The sequence below is a fragment of the Oncorhynchus kisutch genome, linkage group LG21 (genome assembly GCF_002021735.2).
Source record: "Oncorhynchus kisutch isolate 150728-3 linkage group LG21, Okis_V2, whole genome shotgun sequence".
Taxonomy (NCBI): domain Eukaryota; kingdom Metazoa; phylum Chordata; class Actinopteri; order Salmoniformes; family Salmonidae; genus Oncorhynchus; species Oncorhynchus kisutch.
In genome coordinates this window covers 16,350,617-16,364,665 of record NC_034194.2, presented here as the reverse complement: position 1 = coordinate 16,364,665, position 14,049 = coordinate 16,350,617, and the positions used below count along the sequence as shown (strand labels likewise).

At 47.6% G+C, this 14,049-nt stretch overlaps 1 protein-coding gene across 10 annotated transcripts in view; it reads left to right on the top strand.

The window, feature by feature from the left end:
• med23 (mediator complex subunit 23) overlaps positions 1 to 13,603 on the top strand; it is a 28,633-nt gene extending 15,030 nt beyond the window's left edge. For 5 of the 10 annotated variants that reach the window (XM_020455572.2, XM_020455571.2, XM_020455573.2 and 2 more), the window contains 12 exons: positions 1,591 to 1,715; positions 2,011 to 2,216; positions 3,996 to 4,176; positions 4,390 to 4,560; positions 4,921 to 5,137; positions 5,366 to 5,602; positions 5,843 to 6,008; positions 6,325 to 6,397; positions 6,739 to 6,953; positions 9,686 to 9,806; positions 10,339 to 10,470; positions 12,908 to 13,603. In XM_020455572.2, the coding sequence (XP_020311161.2) occupies positions 1,591 to 1,715; positions 2,011 to 2,216; positions 3,996 to 4,176; positions 4,390 to 4,560; positions 4,921 to 5,137; positions 5,366 to 5,602; positions 5,843 to 6,008; positions 6,325 to 6,397; positions 6,739 to 6,953; positions 9,686 to 9,806; positions 10,339 to 10,470; positions 12,908 to 13,087 (2,024 nt within the window). In that variant the 3' untranslated portion in view covers positions 13,088 to 13,603. Of the gene's footprint in view, positions 1 to 1,590; positions 1,716 to 2,010; positions 2,229 to 3,995; positions 4,177 to 4,389; positions 4,561 to 4,920; positions 5,138 to 5,365; positions 5,603 to 5,842; positions 6,009 to 6,324; positions 6,398 to 6,738; positions 6,954 to 9,685; positions 9,807 to 10,338; positions 10,471 to 12,907 lie in introns of all 10 variants that reach the window. The other 5 variants (XM_031800291.1, XM_031800290.1, XM_031800293.1 and 2 more) reach the window with 1 other exon arrangement.
• Positions 13,604 to 14,049: the final 446 nt, after the last annotated feature.

Sequence of the window (14,049 nt, the reverse complement as noted above, 5' to 3'; positions counted from 1 at the left end):
GGTCGAATTGCTGCAAAGAAACCACTACTTAAGGACAACTGTAAGAAGAAGAGACTTGCTTGGGCCAAGAAACATGAGCAATGGACATTACACTGGTGGAAATCTGTCCATTGGTCTGATGAGTCCAAATGTGAGATTTTTGGTTCCAACCACCGTGTCTTTGTGAGACGCAGAGTAGGTGAACGGATGATCTCCTCATGTGTGGTTCCCACCGTGAAGCATGGAGGAGGAGGTGTGGGGGTGCTTTGCTGATGACACTGTCTGTGATTTATTTAGAATTCAAGACCCACTTAACCAGCATGGCTACCACAGCATTCTGCCACGATACGCCATCCCATCTGTTATGCTCTTAGTGGGACTGTCATTTGATTTTCAACAGAACAATGGCCCAAAACACACCTCCAGGCTGTGTAAGGGCTATTTCACCAAGTAGAGTGATGGAGTGCTGCATCAGATGACCTGGCCTCCACAATCACCTGACCTCAACCCAATTGAGATGGTTTGGAAGGAAAATCTACCCATGCTAGATTACGGAGATGTAATTTATAAATCAAATCTAATTTTATTGGTCACATACACATGATTAGCAGGTGTAAGAATGCGAACAGAGCCACCAATGCTCCTTATAGGACACATCACTGCACTCTATACTCCCCTGTAAACTGGCCATCTCTGTATACCTGTCGCAAGACCCACTGGTTGATGCTTATTTATAAAACCCTCTTAGGCCTCACTCCCCCCTATCTGAGATATTTACTGCAGCCCTCATCCTCCACATACAACACCTGTTCTGCCAAAGCACACACATCCCTGGGTCTCTCGTCTTTTCAGTTCGCTGCAGCTCACGACTGGAACGAGCTGCAACACACTCAAACTGGACAGTTTTATCTCAATCTCTTAATTAAAAAACTCAAACATGGACACTCTTACTGACAGTTGTGGCTGCTTTGCGTGATATATTGTGTTGTCTACCTTCTTGCCATTTGTGCTGTTGTCTGTGCCCTATAATGTTTGTACCATGTTTTGTGCTGCTGCCATGTTATGCTGCTACCATGTTGTTGTCATGTGTTGCTGCCATGCTATGTTATCTTAGGTCTCCCTTTATGTAGTGTTGTGTGTTGTCTCGTCGTGGTGTATATATGTGTATTTATTTATTTTTAAATCCCAGCCGCTGTCCCCGCAGGAGGCCTTTGGTAGGCAGTCATTGTGAGTTTGTTCTTAACTGACTTGCCTAGTTAAATACAAAATAAATGTTTTTTACAAAGCAGCCAACAAGTGCTCAGCATATGTGGGAACTCCTTCAAGACTGTTGGAAAAGCATTCCCCATGATGGTTACTACATGATACCCTATGTTATTTCCTAGTTTTGATGTCTTCACTTATTCTACAATGCAGAACAACCCTTGAATGAGTTGGTGTCTAAACTTTTGACTGACTGTATATGTAATGTCAGTTCAACATTTAACACGTGTCTGATAATGCCCGTGAAACTCATCATAGCTCAGCGTAACGCTGACTAGTAGGTCAGCATTAACAAAACGTTCACCTAACCCAAGACTCATTTTCCTTCCACTGCTTTCTCTGGTCCAGATTTCTTCACAGGCTCCGACTCCATCCAGGGTACGTGGTGTAAGGACATCCTGCAGACCATCATGAACTTTACTCCTCACAACTGGGCCTCTCACACCCTGAGCTGTTTCCCTGCTCCTCTTCAGGTACGGAGAGAGAGAGCGAGTCAATTTGGGAATTTGGGCTTATTTCTACAGGGGGCAGCCATAGAGAATTATTGACTGAGAGAATCCTATTTCAAACGCAACACGACTGTACCGCCCCAACCCGGCTAAAGTGAACATGTTATATTAATGGTACCTACACACAGACTGAGCCCATTCATATTTTTCAGATGACAGACGGACACAAAGTCCCAGTGGAACATATGAGTATTTATCCTTTTACACAGAAGGAAAGGAGAGGAAAAAAAGACACATCTGTGTGTGTGTGTTCCCTCAGGCGTTCTTCAAGCAGAACAACGTTCCCCAGGAGAGCCGCTTCAACCTGAAGAAGAACGTGGAGGAGGAATACAGGAAGTGGAAGAGCATGACCAACGAGAACGACATCATCACCCACTTCTCCATGCAGGGATCGCCGCCCCTCTTCCTGTGTCTGCTGTGGAAGATGCTGCTGGAGACTGACAAAATCAACCAGATCGGCTTCAGGTACACCACAAAGTATTCACTACTTTTCTATTCTACGGTTGCACAACACTTAACCATTTTATTTGTGCATTTATGGAATGTATTCGACAGGGACAGTGCACATGAATCAACGTTTCCAGTTCAACATCAGGCTATCAGTTCCTATTTTAACGGTAGCAGGGCCACGTCCTGTGCATTTGTTCTCATTATCCTGCTGATTTTATATGGTCATTAATAAATATTATAAGGTAACCTGGGACCGTTTTTAAGGAGGTCAACATTCTGATTGGCTGAGCCCTGTGAATGTTAAGTGGGTGGGGAACAGAGGGGTGTGGCTTCCCTGGGGTGCAGCTGCTCCTTCTCCAGACAGAGGGCAGTTGTGTGGATGGAGATGCCTGACCCCACACACACGTCCCACTTGTCATTCTAGTCACGAGCGCTGAGAGATAATGATCTTTACACTCCCCGCACGCTCCGACAGCACCAATACAGCTCCGCTGCCGCTATCATCTCGTCTTTTAATTTATTTCTCTGAGCCCCCCCCCCCCCCCCCCCCAGACAGTCTGTACCAGCAAGGCAGTTTTTAAAGTGCTTTCTGAAGCAGAAGTTGTGGCAACTGCCTGACAACCTGTAGCCAGTGCCCAGCTGATAAAGTGCTGTTGCTGATTCCATCTTGGTGTAGAAATCAGCACAGCCTCACAACCAATCCCTTGAGCCGGATTGCGGGTTATGTGCTGAGTGCTGCTGTTCCGTAGAGGCTATCTGCTGTCTGCTCTCTCTGCAGGCCAGGGGTTTGAGGCGATTGGAATGCAGAGCTCTTCTAATTATCACCAGGCGGGAGGGGTGAAATGGCTGTGAAGGGCTGCTGTTTGCGTAACCCTCCGGAGGGAGTCTCTGTAAAAGTTCTTAACACTCAATGACTCTCTCCCAAGCACCTTCTATACCCCTCTCTCTCTCTCCCTCCCTGACACTTTCTTTCCAACTCTCCCTCTTTCTCCATCTCTTGTCTGTAGGAAAGAATCTATGGCCTCTCCCCAACAGAGTTTGAGTGTGAGGAATGCGAATAGCCTTGTCTACTGTAAACCTGCCTCCGGCTCTTTACGTCACTACCCAGTGGAGAGTGATGGCTTTCCTTGAGTAGGCAGTCATGCACCGCACGCCACCATTTGTAATATGATTTACCGCCAGTGAAAGGTATTTTGCAACGGGGCTTTTAAGAAGTAACTAAGGACTTTGCTTTTGCGGTAACTGGCTGCTGTTAATGACAGCCTGTTAACGCAACTGAGTCGGTACAGTAAAACTGCTCTCCTTCGGTCCTCTAAATAGGGCCTGTCTGCTAGGAAGCCAGAGTCTGGGGGATTGGGAGAGAGCAGTGGTGGTGGTTGTGGCAGGGTGGGGTGGGGTGGTAGGAAGGCTGCCACAGGGGGCCACTACCACTGGGAACGGCTACTGCGGGCCCTAGGCTTGGCTCTCAGCTTCTGGATGCTGTTGAGAGGAACACACTGAAGCAGATGGTGTCAGAAGGCTGTTTGCTGGTTGTTGTTTGTGTTGATGATGGCTGTAAAGGGTGTTGATGGTGTTTGAGAACAGCTTTGCATTGAATCATGAAGTAATTGTGTTATTGACAGATGGCCTTTTGAATTCAGAGGAATAAATGCTCACTCGTTATAAAGACTCATGGTAAACAAGCAATGGTACTGTACATTATGTCAATTTGACGTGTGCGTGACTGTGCAGGTGTCTGTGTGTTGTGACACAAGGCCATCCTCCTGACCAGCCTAGTGTCCTGTCTTGCCCCAGGGTTCTGGAGAGGATCGGGGCGCGGGCGCTGGTGGCCCATGTTAGGACGTTTGCAGACTTCCTGGTCTATGAGTTCTCCACGTCGGCCGGTGGCCAGCAGCTCAACAAGTGTATCGAGATCCTCAACGACATGGTGTGGAAGTACAACATTGTCACGCTGGACAGACTCATCCTGTGCCTGGTAAGGATGAGATGAAACTATGGGCCAGTCATATGGTTCACCTCAAATGAAGCCTTTGAAAGCTTCAATCACATTATGAATAATTACCTTTTCAGATCACAGACATTTAATATCTCATTGTTCAATATGAAACTGGTTGAGGTGTTCGATAACAATGTTTAGTTCCCTACTAATCTCTCGTTCCCCTCGCTCTAATCTCCCTCTCCTCTCCAGGCCATGAGGAGTCACGAGGGTAACGAGGCCCAGGTCTGCTACTTCATTATTCAGCTCCTCCTCCTCAAGCCCAACGACTTCCGCAATCGCGTCTCTGACTTCGTGAAGGAGAACGCCCCCGAGCACTGGCTGCAGAGCGACTGGCACACCAAGCACATGACCTACCACAAGGTACCGTACTGGCCCCCGACCCTGGAGCTCTGACTGACAGCTCCAGCACGGAAAGAGCAGCTCTGCCCTAAAGACAGTCTGAAAGGAACCAGAGAGGGGCTCAAGGCGATACGAATGGAAATGTCAACGGGAGGCCACTATAGATCAGCCTGCACCGTTGACATTTGGCCCTTTTTTAAATGTCACATTTACATTGGCTGGGATCTGTGGTGTTAGCTGTGTTAAGTCTCCATCTGTTCTGCTGTGGTGATTGACCTCCACTCACTGTTTCACGGCTCCCAAGCTTGCTCTTTCATTAAAGCTTGCAGGTGATACAGTTCCATTTGACTTGGACTCTTGTTTTCTTCCCTATTGTAACAGAAATACCCGGAGAAGCTGTACTTTGAGGGATTGGCCGAGCAGGTGAACCCGCCCATGCAGCAGCAGTCCCACTACCTGCCCATCTACTTTGGTAACGTCTGCCTGCGCTTCCTGCCCGTCTTTGACATCGTCATCCACCGTTTCCTGGAGCTGCTGCCCGTCTCCAAGTCACTGGAGACCTTACTGGACCACCTGGGAGGACTCTACAAGTTCCACGGTGAGGAGAGGGTACAAGACCACGGGGACGAGTTCTGGTCTGTTGCTTTGATTGTCCATACAGCCTGGAGGTATACGGACATCACGAAAGAGCCCCGATAGAAGACCCCATTTACGAGTCAATGTTACGCTTGCACTTGAAACATTTGAAATTATGTTATGTGACGAGGTCAGTTCAGATGGACAGTCTAATTGAACTGAATTTTGTGTTTCTCTGTGTCGTCTCCAGACCGCCCGGTGACCTACCTGTACAACACGCTCCACTACTACGAGCGTCACCTGCGCGACCGCACCAACCTGAAGAGGAAGCTGGTGCACGCCATCATGAGCTCTCTGAAGGACAACCGGGCGCCAGGCTGGTGCCTGAGTGAGACCTACATCAAGTGTGGCATGAACCCCCGCGAAGACAACGTCTGGATCCCCGATGACACCTACTACTGCAAGCTCATTGGGCGCCTCGTCGACAATATCCTTTGCTGCAGTTTGTTCCCGAGCACATTTGACCTGTCCAAATCATTATCAGCCAGTTTTCTATGTCTCTGTCGGGATGTTCAGACCGATGAAAGTAGTCTCACGACATCTACGAGGGAATAGTTGACGTGCTAGATTGCTAGAAGGTCTTTCCAAGAATGAAAGTCTATGGTGTGTTCACTCACTGTTGTGTAGCTGGTGTATCTTCAGTATCATCCTTGACCTGCTGTCTCACCGATGGCTGGCAAGTCCCCCGGGCCGTTCCCGAACTGTGACTGGAGGTTCAACGAGTTCCCCAACCCGGCCGCCCACGCTCTCCACGTCACCTGCGTGGAGCTGATGGCCCTGGCAGTGCCCGGCAAGGACGTGGGCAACGCCCTGCTCAGTGTCGTCCTCAAGAGGTCAGAATGGGGTCATAGATCAAACGGGGGGCAGTAAGCAGCCAATTAGAGGGGAGATTGAAAGGTCTCTATGCTATGTAGACAAGCACCGTCTTGTGTGCTCTCGTGACGCATGTGTAAATGTGTCCATTTTTATGCAGAAGTTCTTGTGCGAGGAATGGACGATGAGTCATCTCGAAGTGGTGCTGAATCACTGCAGTGTGTTAGCTTTCTGCAGAGCTCAGTTAGACCTGTGTGCCCCTCTGCATGACAGCGTCTGTATCTGTATGGTGTTGTGATTGATTGTCCTCCTGATGTCATGTGACCTCCCTCACAGCCAACCGCTGGTGCCTCGGGAGAACATCACCGCCTGGATGAACGCCATCGGCCTGGTGATCACCGCCTTGCCTGTAAGACTCCTCTCTGTTCACACACACACTAGCACAAAGGCTTTGTTACATATCAGCAACTTATTGCGCCAGAACTCTCAAGTTCACGGCACACAGCAAACCTGTTTTTTCTATTCGTGTGGTCAAGTTTCCACTATCCATGAAAAACAAGGTTCATCAATTGTTGTTCTTACTGCTCACAGTGTAATTCTGGGCAGCCAGACAGTAGTGACAGCTTTACCCAAATAAACATATATTTCATCCTTCAGCCGTCCTGCAGACTCCAGAGAACTGTCTGAGGTCTGACAAGTCAGCTAAACGGTATGCGTGTCTGTCTGCCTGTCTCTCTCTCCTCTCTCTAGGAGCCTTACTGGGTGGTCCTGCAGGACCGTATCGTGAGTGTGCTGGGCAGTCCGTGCTTCACCACAGAGACTGAGTGGGTGGGTTACCCCTTCGCGCTGCTGGACTTCACCGCCTGCCACCAGTCCTACTCTGAGATGTATTGCAGCTACGTGTTGGCCCTGGCCCACGCCGTGTGGCACCACTCCAGCATCGGACAGCTCTCCCTCATCCCCAAGTAAGAACCAACATTAGTGCCCCGATTTAGCTGTTCTCCAGCCTTCTAGTCCTGGTCCACCAGCAGTCCCCTGATTAGCTGTTCTCCAGCCTTCTGGGCCACCAGCAGTCCTCTGATGAGCTGTTCTCCAGCCTTCTAGTCCTGGTCCACCAGCAGTTCCCTGATGAGCTGTTCTCCAGCTGTCTGGTCCACCAGCAGTCCTCTGATGAGCTGTTCTCCAGCTGTCTGGTCCACCAGCAGTCCCCTGATGAGCTGTTCTCCAGCTGTCTGGTCCACCAGCAGTCCTCTGATGAGCTGTTCTCCAGCTGTCTGGTCCACCAGCAGTCCCCTGATGAGCTGTTCTCCAGCTGTCTGGTCCACCAGCAGTCCCCTGATGAGCTGTTCTCCAGCTGTCTGGTCCACCAGCAGTCCCCTGATGAGCTGTTCTCCAGCTGTCTGGTCCACCAGCAGTCCCCTGATTAGCTGTTCTCTAGCCTTCTGGTCTACCAGCAGTCCTCTGATGAGCTGTTCTCCAGCCTTCTAGTCCTGGTCCACCAGCAGTCCCCTGATTAGCTGTTCTCCAGCCGTCTGGTCCACCAGCAGTCCCCTGATTAGCTGTTCTCCAGCCGTCTGGTCCACCAGCAGTCCCCTGATTAGCTGTTCTCCAGCCGTCTGGTCCACCAGCAGTCCCCTGATTAGCTGTTCTCCAGCCTTCTAGTCCTGGTCCACCAGCATCTCCCTGTGGTAGAGTGGTCGAGGAAAGTGTTCATTCATTAGTAGGTGAACGGAAGAGTGTTCTCCCCTCATTAGCCATTTGTTTCCATCACTTTCCACATTTATATTGGGATCAGCCCTGTAAACGTAATTTTCCTAACGACGCGGAGAAGGACCCATCTCAATTCAAGCAAGCGTATTTTTGTCCATGTTCACTCTCAGCGACTCTTCTCGATTAACTTTGACCTTCAAAGGAAGGGGTAGAGGACGCAGGAGGTGAGCAAATCTAATTGACAAAAGGCCATTTACTTTCAAATGACTGAAGGGAAGTGAACAAGTGTACAATTTGGGAGGAAAGAGCCCCTCTAGCCTGCTCCCTCTTGCCTCCCTCCATTCCCACCATCTTGTCTCCTCCCTCGGTTGTTAAGAATTTGTCTGCTTCACGCCTACCCTGTGTTTAATCTGGACACAGTGGGATAGTCCTGCTGCCTCCCAGCTCAGGCTTAGCTTAGCTGGCCTTCTCATCTAGCCTGGGAATATCTTCCCCGATAACACTGTGTTCAGGCTTCGCTGGACTTCAAGCCCAAATAGTTATGCTCCCTGATGTGTCAGCAAGTGCCCTTGTGCTCCTGTGTGTCTGCTGGACTGTCATGTGAAATGACAGCAGAGCCCTGGCCTGCTGGGATTACATTACAATGAAGCAGATGGAAATGCCTTGGGATGAGACCGAGAAGTACAGTACACTGTGTACTGGGCTGGCTACAGCTTTCTGACATTATTTGATGCTACTGTTTAAGATTAGTAATGTGCCTGTAAATTGGACTGGGCATGGGGATTCTAATTTCAGGAATTGGTGCATATATGCCTTCATACTCTTTGGTCCAATAACATTTCTGTACATGTTCTACTTGCATAGTATCTCAGATTTCACTGATGATTAAATATTGTAACCTTTTATCCCCAATTTTGTAATATCCAATTGGCAGTTAGTCTTTTCCCATCGCCCCACGGCCTCGCGGGAGAAGTGAAAGTTGCGAGCCACATGTCCTCAAACGCGACCCTGCCAAGCCACACCCGCTCTACCCGGAAAGCCAGCCGCACCAATGTGTCGGAGGATACACCGTCCAGCTGGCGACTGGTGTCAGCTTGCAGGCGCCCAGCCCGCCACAAGGAGTCGCTAGAGCGCAATCGGACAAGGATATCCATGGCCGGCCGAACCCTCCCCTAACCCGGATGACGCTGGGCCAAATGTGCGCCGCCTCATGGGTCTAACGGTCATGGCCGGCTGTGACACAGTCTGGGATCGAACCCGGGGCTGTAGTGACCCCCTAGAGCGCTGCGCCACTCGGGAGGCCCAATATTGTTTATCTTTGAGATTGAATTTGAAAAGCAACCAGAAATACTACGAAAGCAATTTATATTCAAAAGCTCATCAGTATGAGTGGGCAAGATATATACGATGACCTCTCCTTGCCAGACAGTCATTGTGATGGCTCTCAGCCTGTGTTTGTGTTAGTATGGAAGCGCTATCACATTATTGTGACGGGCAGGTTGCTGCTATCCCCAAGCTGTCTTCATCATGTTGGACCATGACGCGTGGGAGCGGGGCGCGTGGGAGTTCTCCACTGGCGTCACGGCGTTCTGACAACTGAGCCCGGTGACGAGACGCACTGCCTGTGGCTCGGGCAGCCGAGTGGGTACGCCTCACGCTGAAGCTTCTGGAACACAGATCACACATGACAAGATCCCAGTGGGATCCATCTTGTCGTCTACAAACACAGAGTCTTTGGTCCTGCTGTACCTGGTTTATATTCCACTGTCTGTTCATTCAGAAAATTTGCATACAGCTCTCACAGTTAGAGCCTTAGTCACGTTTGAACATCGGGTGCTTGGCTTAGCAAATAACTTTCATTTCTGGGGAGATTTTTCAGTCCTTTTCTCCTCCATCCCAGCATGTCTTTGAACGAGCGCAGTCCGTCTTCTCCTATTCAGTCTGTCTCTTTACGAGAAGTGTAACATTCTCTCCCCTCCCTCCCCAGGTTCCTGTCTGAGGTGCTGAAGCCCATAGTAAAGACAGAGTTCCAGCTCCTCTATGTGTACCACCTAGTGGGGCCCTTCCTCCAACGCTTCCAACAGGAGAGGACCCGCTGCATGCTGGAGGTACTGACTACTCCTGTCAATATATACCCCCCCCTCCCTTCCTCCTCCATCTCCCAGTACAACCCTATTACACCATACAATCCCACACAAAAGGCCTGTCAATTAAATTCCCTTTCACACTCCCTTGACCATTAAAGAGGATAGAACTGATTGATTGTGTGTGTGTGTGTGTGAAAATGGACAATAGCTGGTTAGGTGGCTCACTGAGAAATCCTGTTATTTGTGGAGAGGGAGAGTGAAGGTCCTTGGTCTCCTCTCCCAAGAGGCAGTGGCTCTGTGCTGGGGTTGTGCTGTGGCTTCCCATGGACAGCTCTAATGAATCTGCAGTTCTGCTGTTGACCAGCCTGCCACCCCCCTGGAGCGGCTCTGACCAAAAATATCCGTTCTGAAATAGCTATTCATTCTGTTTTTCAGTCTGGCTTTGTGTTAATCAGATGTGTGACCCACCATTCACCATTAATCAATGACTGATTTTTGTCTGTGCCTTTTCTTAACGATCTACACATTTATGTGTGTGTGTCGTGAACTGCAGATTGGAGTGGCGTTCTATGAGATGCTACAAGCTGTGGACCAGCACAGTCAACACCTGTCCTACATGGATCCTATCTGTGACTTCCTCTACCACATCAAGTACATGTTCACCGGGGACAGCGTCAAAGACCAGGTTTGAAATACTCAGGGGTTAATGTTCTTCGCCACTCTGGTGTTCAGATGAAGGGATTGAAATAGTCTGTAATGCGCACCACTGCAGAGCTTAAGTCAGTCTGCTGTGTGTAGCTTACTTTAGCTGCCGGCAAAGTTATTCAAAGCGTATACTCTATCACTCAGGATGTAACTTTCCACTTCAACAATTTTTTCCATGTAATGTTATTTAAACCAAAATCGGACAAGCCCATAGTAGAATAGTTCACCTATTTACCTAGTCAGCTTGTGTGTTCTATGCCAGATAAATATTCCTCTTGAGGCGCATTCAAGTTGCGAGGGCCATAGGAGGGAATCTGGTAAGCAGTTGACGCACAGCAATTCTTTATGCAATCATGGGGAAACACTTTTGAAAGCAGTTTTGGCAAATATGTTTTGAAAGCAGTTTTGACCTTTTTAAGAAAGGGTGGGCTCCCAGTTTTCCATTGCTGCCACGTTTATTTCTCTACTCCTTCCTTTGAGCGTGTGGCGTCGTTTACAAATGCAGTTTTTACAACCAGAGTCTAAAACTTGGTTTAGGCGCAGCTGCGCTACAGAGCTCTTAAAGGTGCAGTGTCGTCTTAAAATATCAATTACATACTTTGTAATAGAAACCTATTTTTCGAGTGAGAAAAAATTCATAATGATTTATGTATTTATAATAAAATATTTATTATTATTAATAATAATAATAATAATAATAGCAACAACAACAATCAGGATGTTGTTCTGTGGGGTAAATGCAGATGGACATTCTTCAAGTGCCTTCAGAAAGTATTCCTACCCCATTTTGTTGTGTTACAGCCTGAATTCAAAATGGATTAAATTGATGACAGAGAGAACATGTTTTTGAAATGTTTGCACATTCTTTTTAAAATTCTTTTTAAAATTCTTCAAGCTCTGTCAAGTTGGTTGTTGTTCAAAAAGAGCCAAGTCTTGCCATAGATTTTCAAGGAGACATAAGTCAAACTGTAACTCCGCCACTCGGGAACATTCAATGTCGTCTTGGTAAGCAACTCCAGTGTATATTTGGCCTTGTGTTTCCTGCTGAAAGGTGAATTTGTCTCCCAGCGTCTGCCGGAAAGCTGACTGAACCAGGTTTTCCTCTGGTTTTCCTCCAGAAAAGATAAAGCATTGGATTTGCTCCAAACAACGCTTTGTGTTCAGGACATAAAGTACATTTCGTTGCAGCTTTACTTTAGTGTCTTTTTGCAATCAGAAAGCATGTTTTGGAATATATTTTTTTCTCTTTACCAATAGATGCCCTTCCTTGTGAGGCATTGGAAAACCGCCCTGGTCTTTGTGGTTGAATCTGTGTTTGAAATTCACTGCTCGACTGCCTTTACAGATCGTGTGTGGGGTACAGAGATGAGGCTGTCATTAAAAAACCATGTTAAGCATTATTATTGCACACTAGTCCATGCAACATATTATGTGACTTGTTAAGCACATTTTTAGTCCTGAACTTATATAGACTTGCCATAACAAAGGGTTGAACTACTTATTGACTCAAGACATTTCAGCTTTTCGTTTTTTATGCATTTGTAAACATTTCTTAAAACATAATTCCACTCTAACATTATTGGGGTACTGTGTGTAGGCCAGTGACACAAAATCTCAATCATCTATTTTAAATTTGGGCTGTACCACAACAAAAAGTCAAGGGGTGTGAATACTTTCTGAAGGCACTGTACATTTTATAGTCACTATGCTTCATCAGTTGGGCTACAGGCGATAATGTTTATTGCTAATAGCACATCCTGATAATATAGACCGTGCTTAGGCTATAAGATTGTTCCAATGTGTTAATATTTGTTACTGGGCCCATTTTCTGGAGGTGGAAATTATATTTAAGATGGTGTCAGCAGCATTTTATTTTCATGTCCTTTTAAAAGGTCATAAGTCATGCGGCTGGAATTGTTCAAATCGCAGTTTAATACATGTACAAAATGATCCTCTCTCACTAAAAGCATGTTGGTCATGACTTTCTTACATGACAAGGGGAGGTTAACTTGGCCCCAGACAATCGATCTGAGATTGACAAAAGTTTCAGTTGTGGGATTTGTTGTTGTTGCTTTAGCCCCTAAAAAATGTGTACTTTATGCCTTTCCTTGACCTCAAGGTTTGCTCACTTGGTTTTCTGTCATGTCCTGCATTGGTATTCTGCCTCTCCTCTCCTCTATATCAACACACCCTGAATTTGAAATTCTAATTGGTTAGTCCTCCAAACATTCCTACTTTTACTTTTGAAGTCACTTGCTGCACGTCCCACTTCATTTCAGGGTCTGAGGCTGAAGTTGGCTTCTCTCCTCTGTAGTACAGAAGAGATTAGTTGAATTCTCCTCCCAGCTTATCCCTTGTCTCCCCTAGTGTTGTCTAATGGTGTGTGTGTGTGTGTGTGTGTGTGTGTGTATTCCCAGGTGGAGAAAATCATCCTGACCCTGCGTCCGGCCATGAAGCTCCGTCTGCGTTTCATCACCCACACTAGCAAGATGGAGCCTGCAGCCGCCAGCGTTCCCCAGCCCTCCTCCTCTGTGTCCTCACCCGCCCCACAGAGCAACCCTGGCCCCTCCAACCTCCCCCTGTCTGGGGCCCAATAAAACACACACACACACCAAGGAAGGAGTCTCAGCCCCATGGCTGTCGTCCCACTGTCACCAGCTGGAGTATTGACATGGACACACTCCACGAATGTTTAGGTCAGGGTCCAGACAGACAAGATGACCCTGAGAGTCTGGTCTCTTGAGGCTGACATTGCAACGCCCCAGTGCTGTGGTGTGTTCCAAAGCTTTAAACAGCCATTCAGTCCCGAAAAGCAGCATAGAAGAAAACAGACATGAACTGTTACACAACAGACATTACCTTTTTTATAACCTTTAGCTTTGTAGTGCTTTTTATTGTTGAGTGTATTGGAAAAAGACAAGTGTTTCTGCAATCATTGGTCTGCTGGAGTATGTATATAAAAGGAGTTGGTGGCGGCTCATTCTGTTGTTGCTCTCCCTTTGTCATAACATGAGATGGTCCAGTGCCTTGCGACTCCCCAATTAATCATGAGAGGCGATTTATGTTGTGTTTTTCACACAAAGTAAAGAAACAATAAAACGTCTTTAGTTTTCTGTGTTGGTTTGTCGTCTTGTCTGATCCCCTGCTATTCTGCTCTGTCGAGAGGACCTGTATTCTGTCAGCTCAGGACCTCTGCCAGGTTTCTGAATGTTGTTATGGCTGCACAAACACTAAGGTCAGAACAGGGTCAACAACTCCCAACTCTTTAAACACAAACTGGACTGGAGCTGCGTACGGTGCTTAAAACACTATCTCTACATGGTGTGAAAACATGAGCATGGATTTTTAATGAGGACTGGTTGACAGGCTCAGAGCAGTGTTTCCTAAACCCCCCCCCCCCCCCCCCCCCTTCCCATTTAGTTTTTTTTGTTGCCCTAGCACTACACAGCTGATTCAAATAAGCAAAGCTTGATGAGTTTGTAATTTGAATCAGCCGTGTAGGGGAAGGGGCAGGACTGAGTTTGGGCACAGAGGACCCTCTAGAACTCCTCAAGCAGAA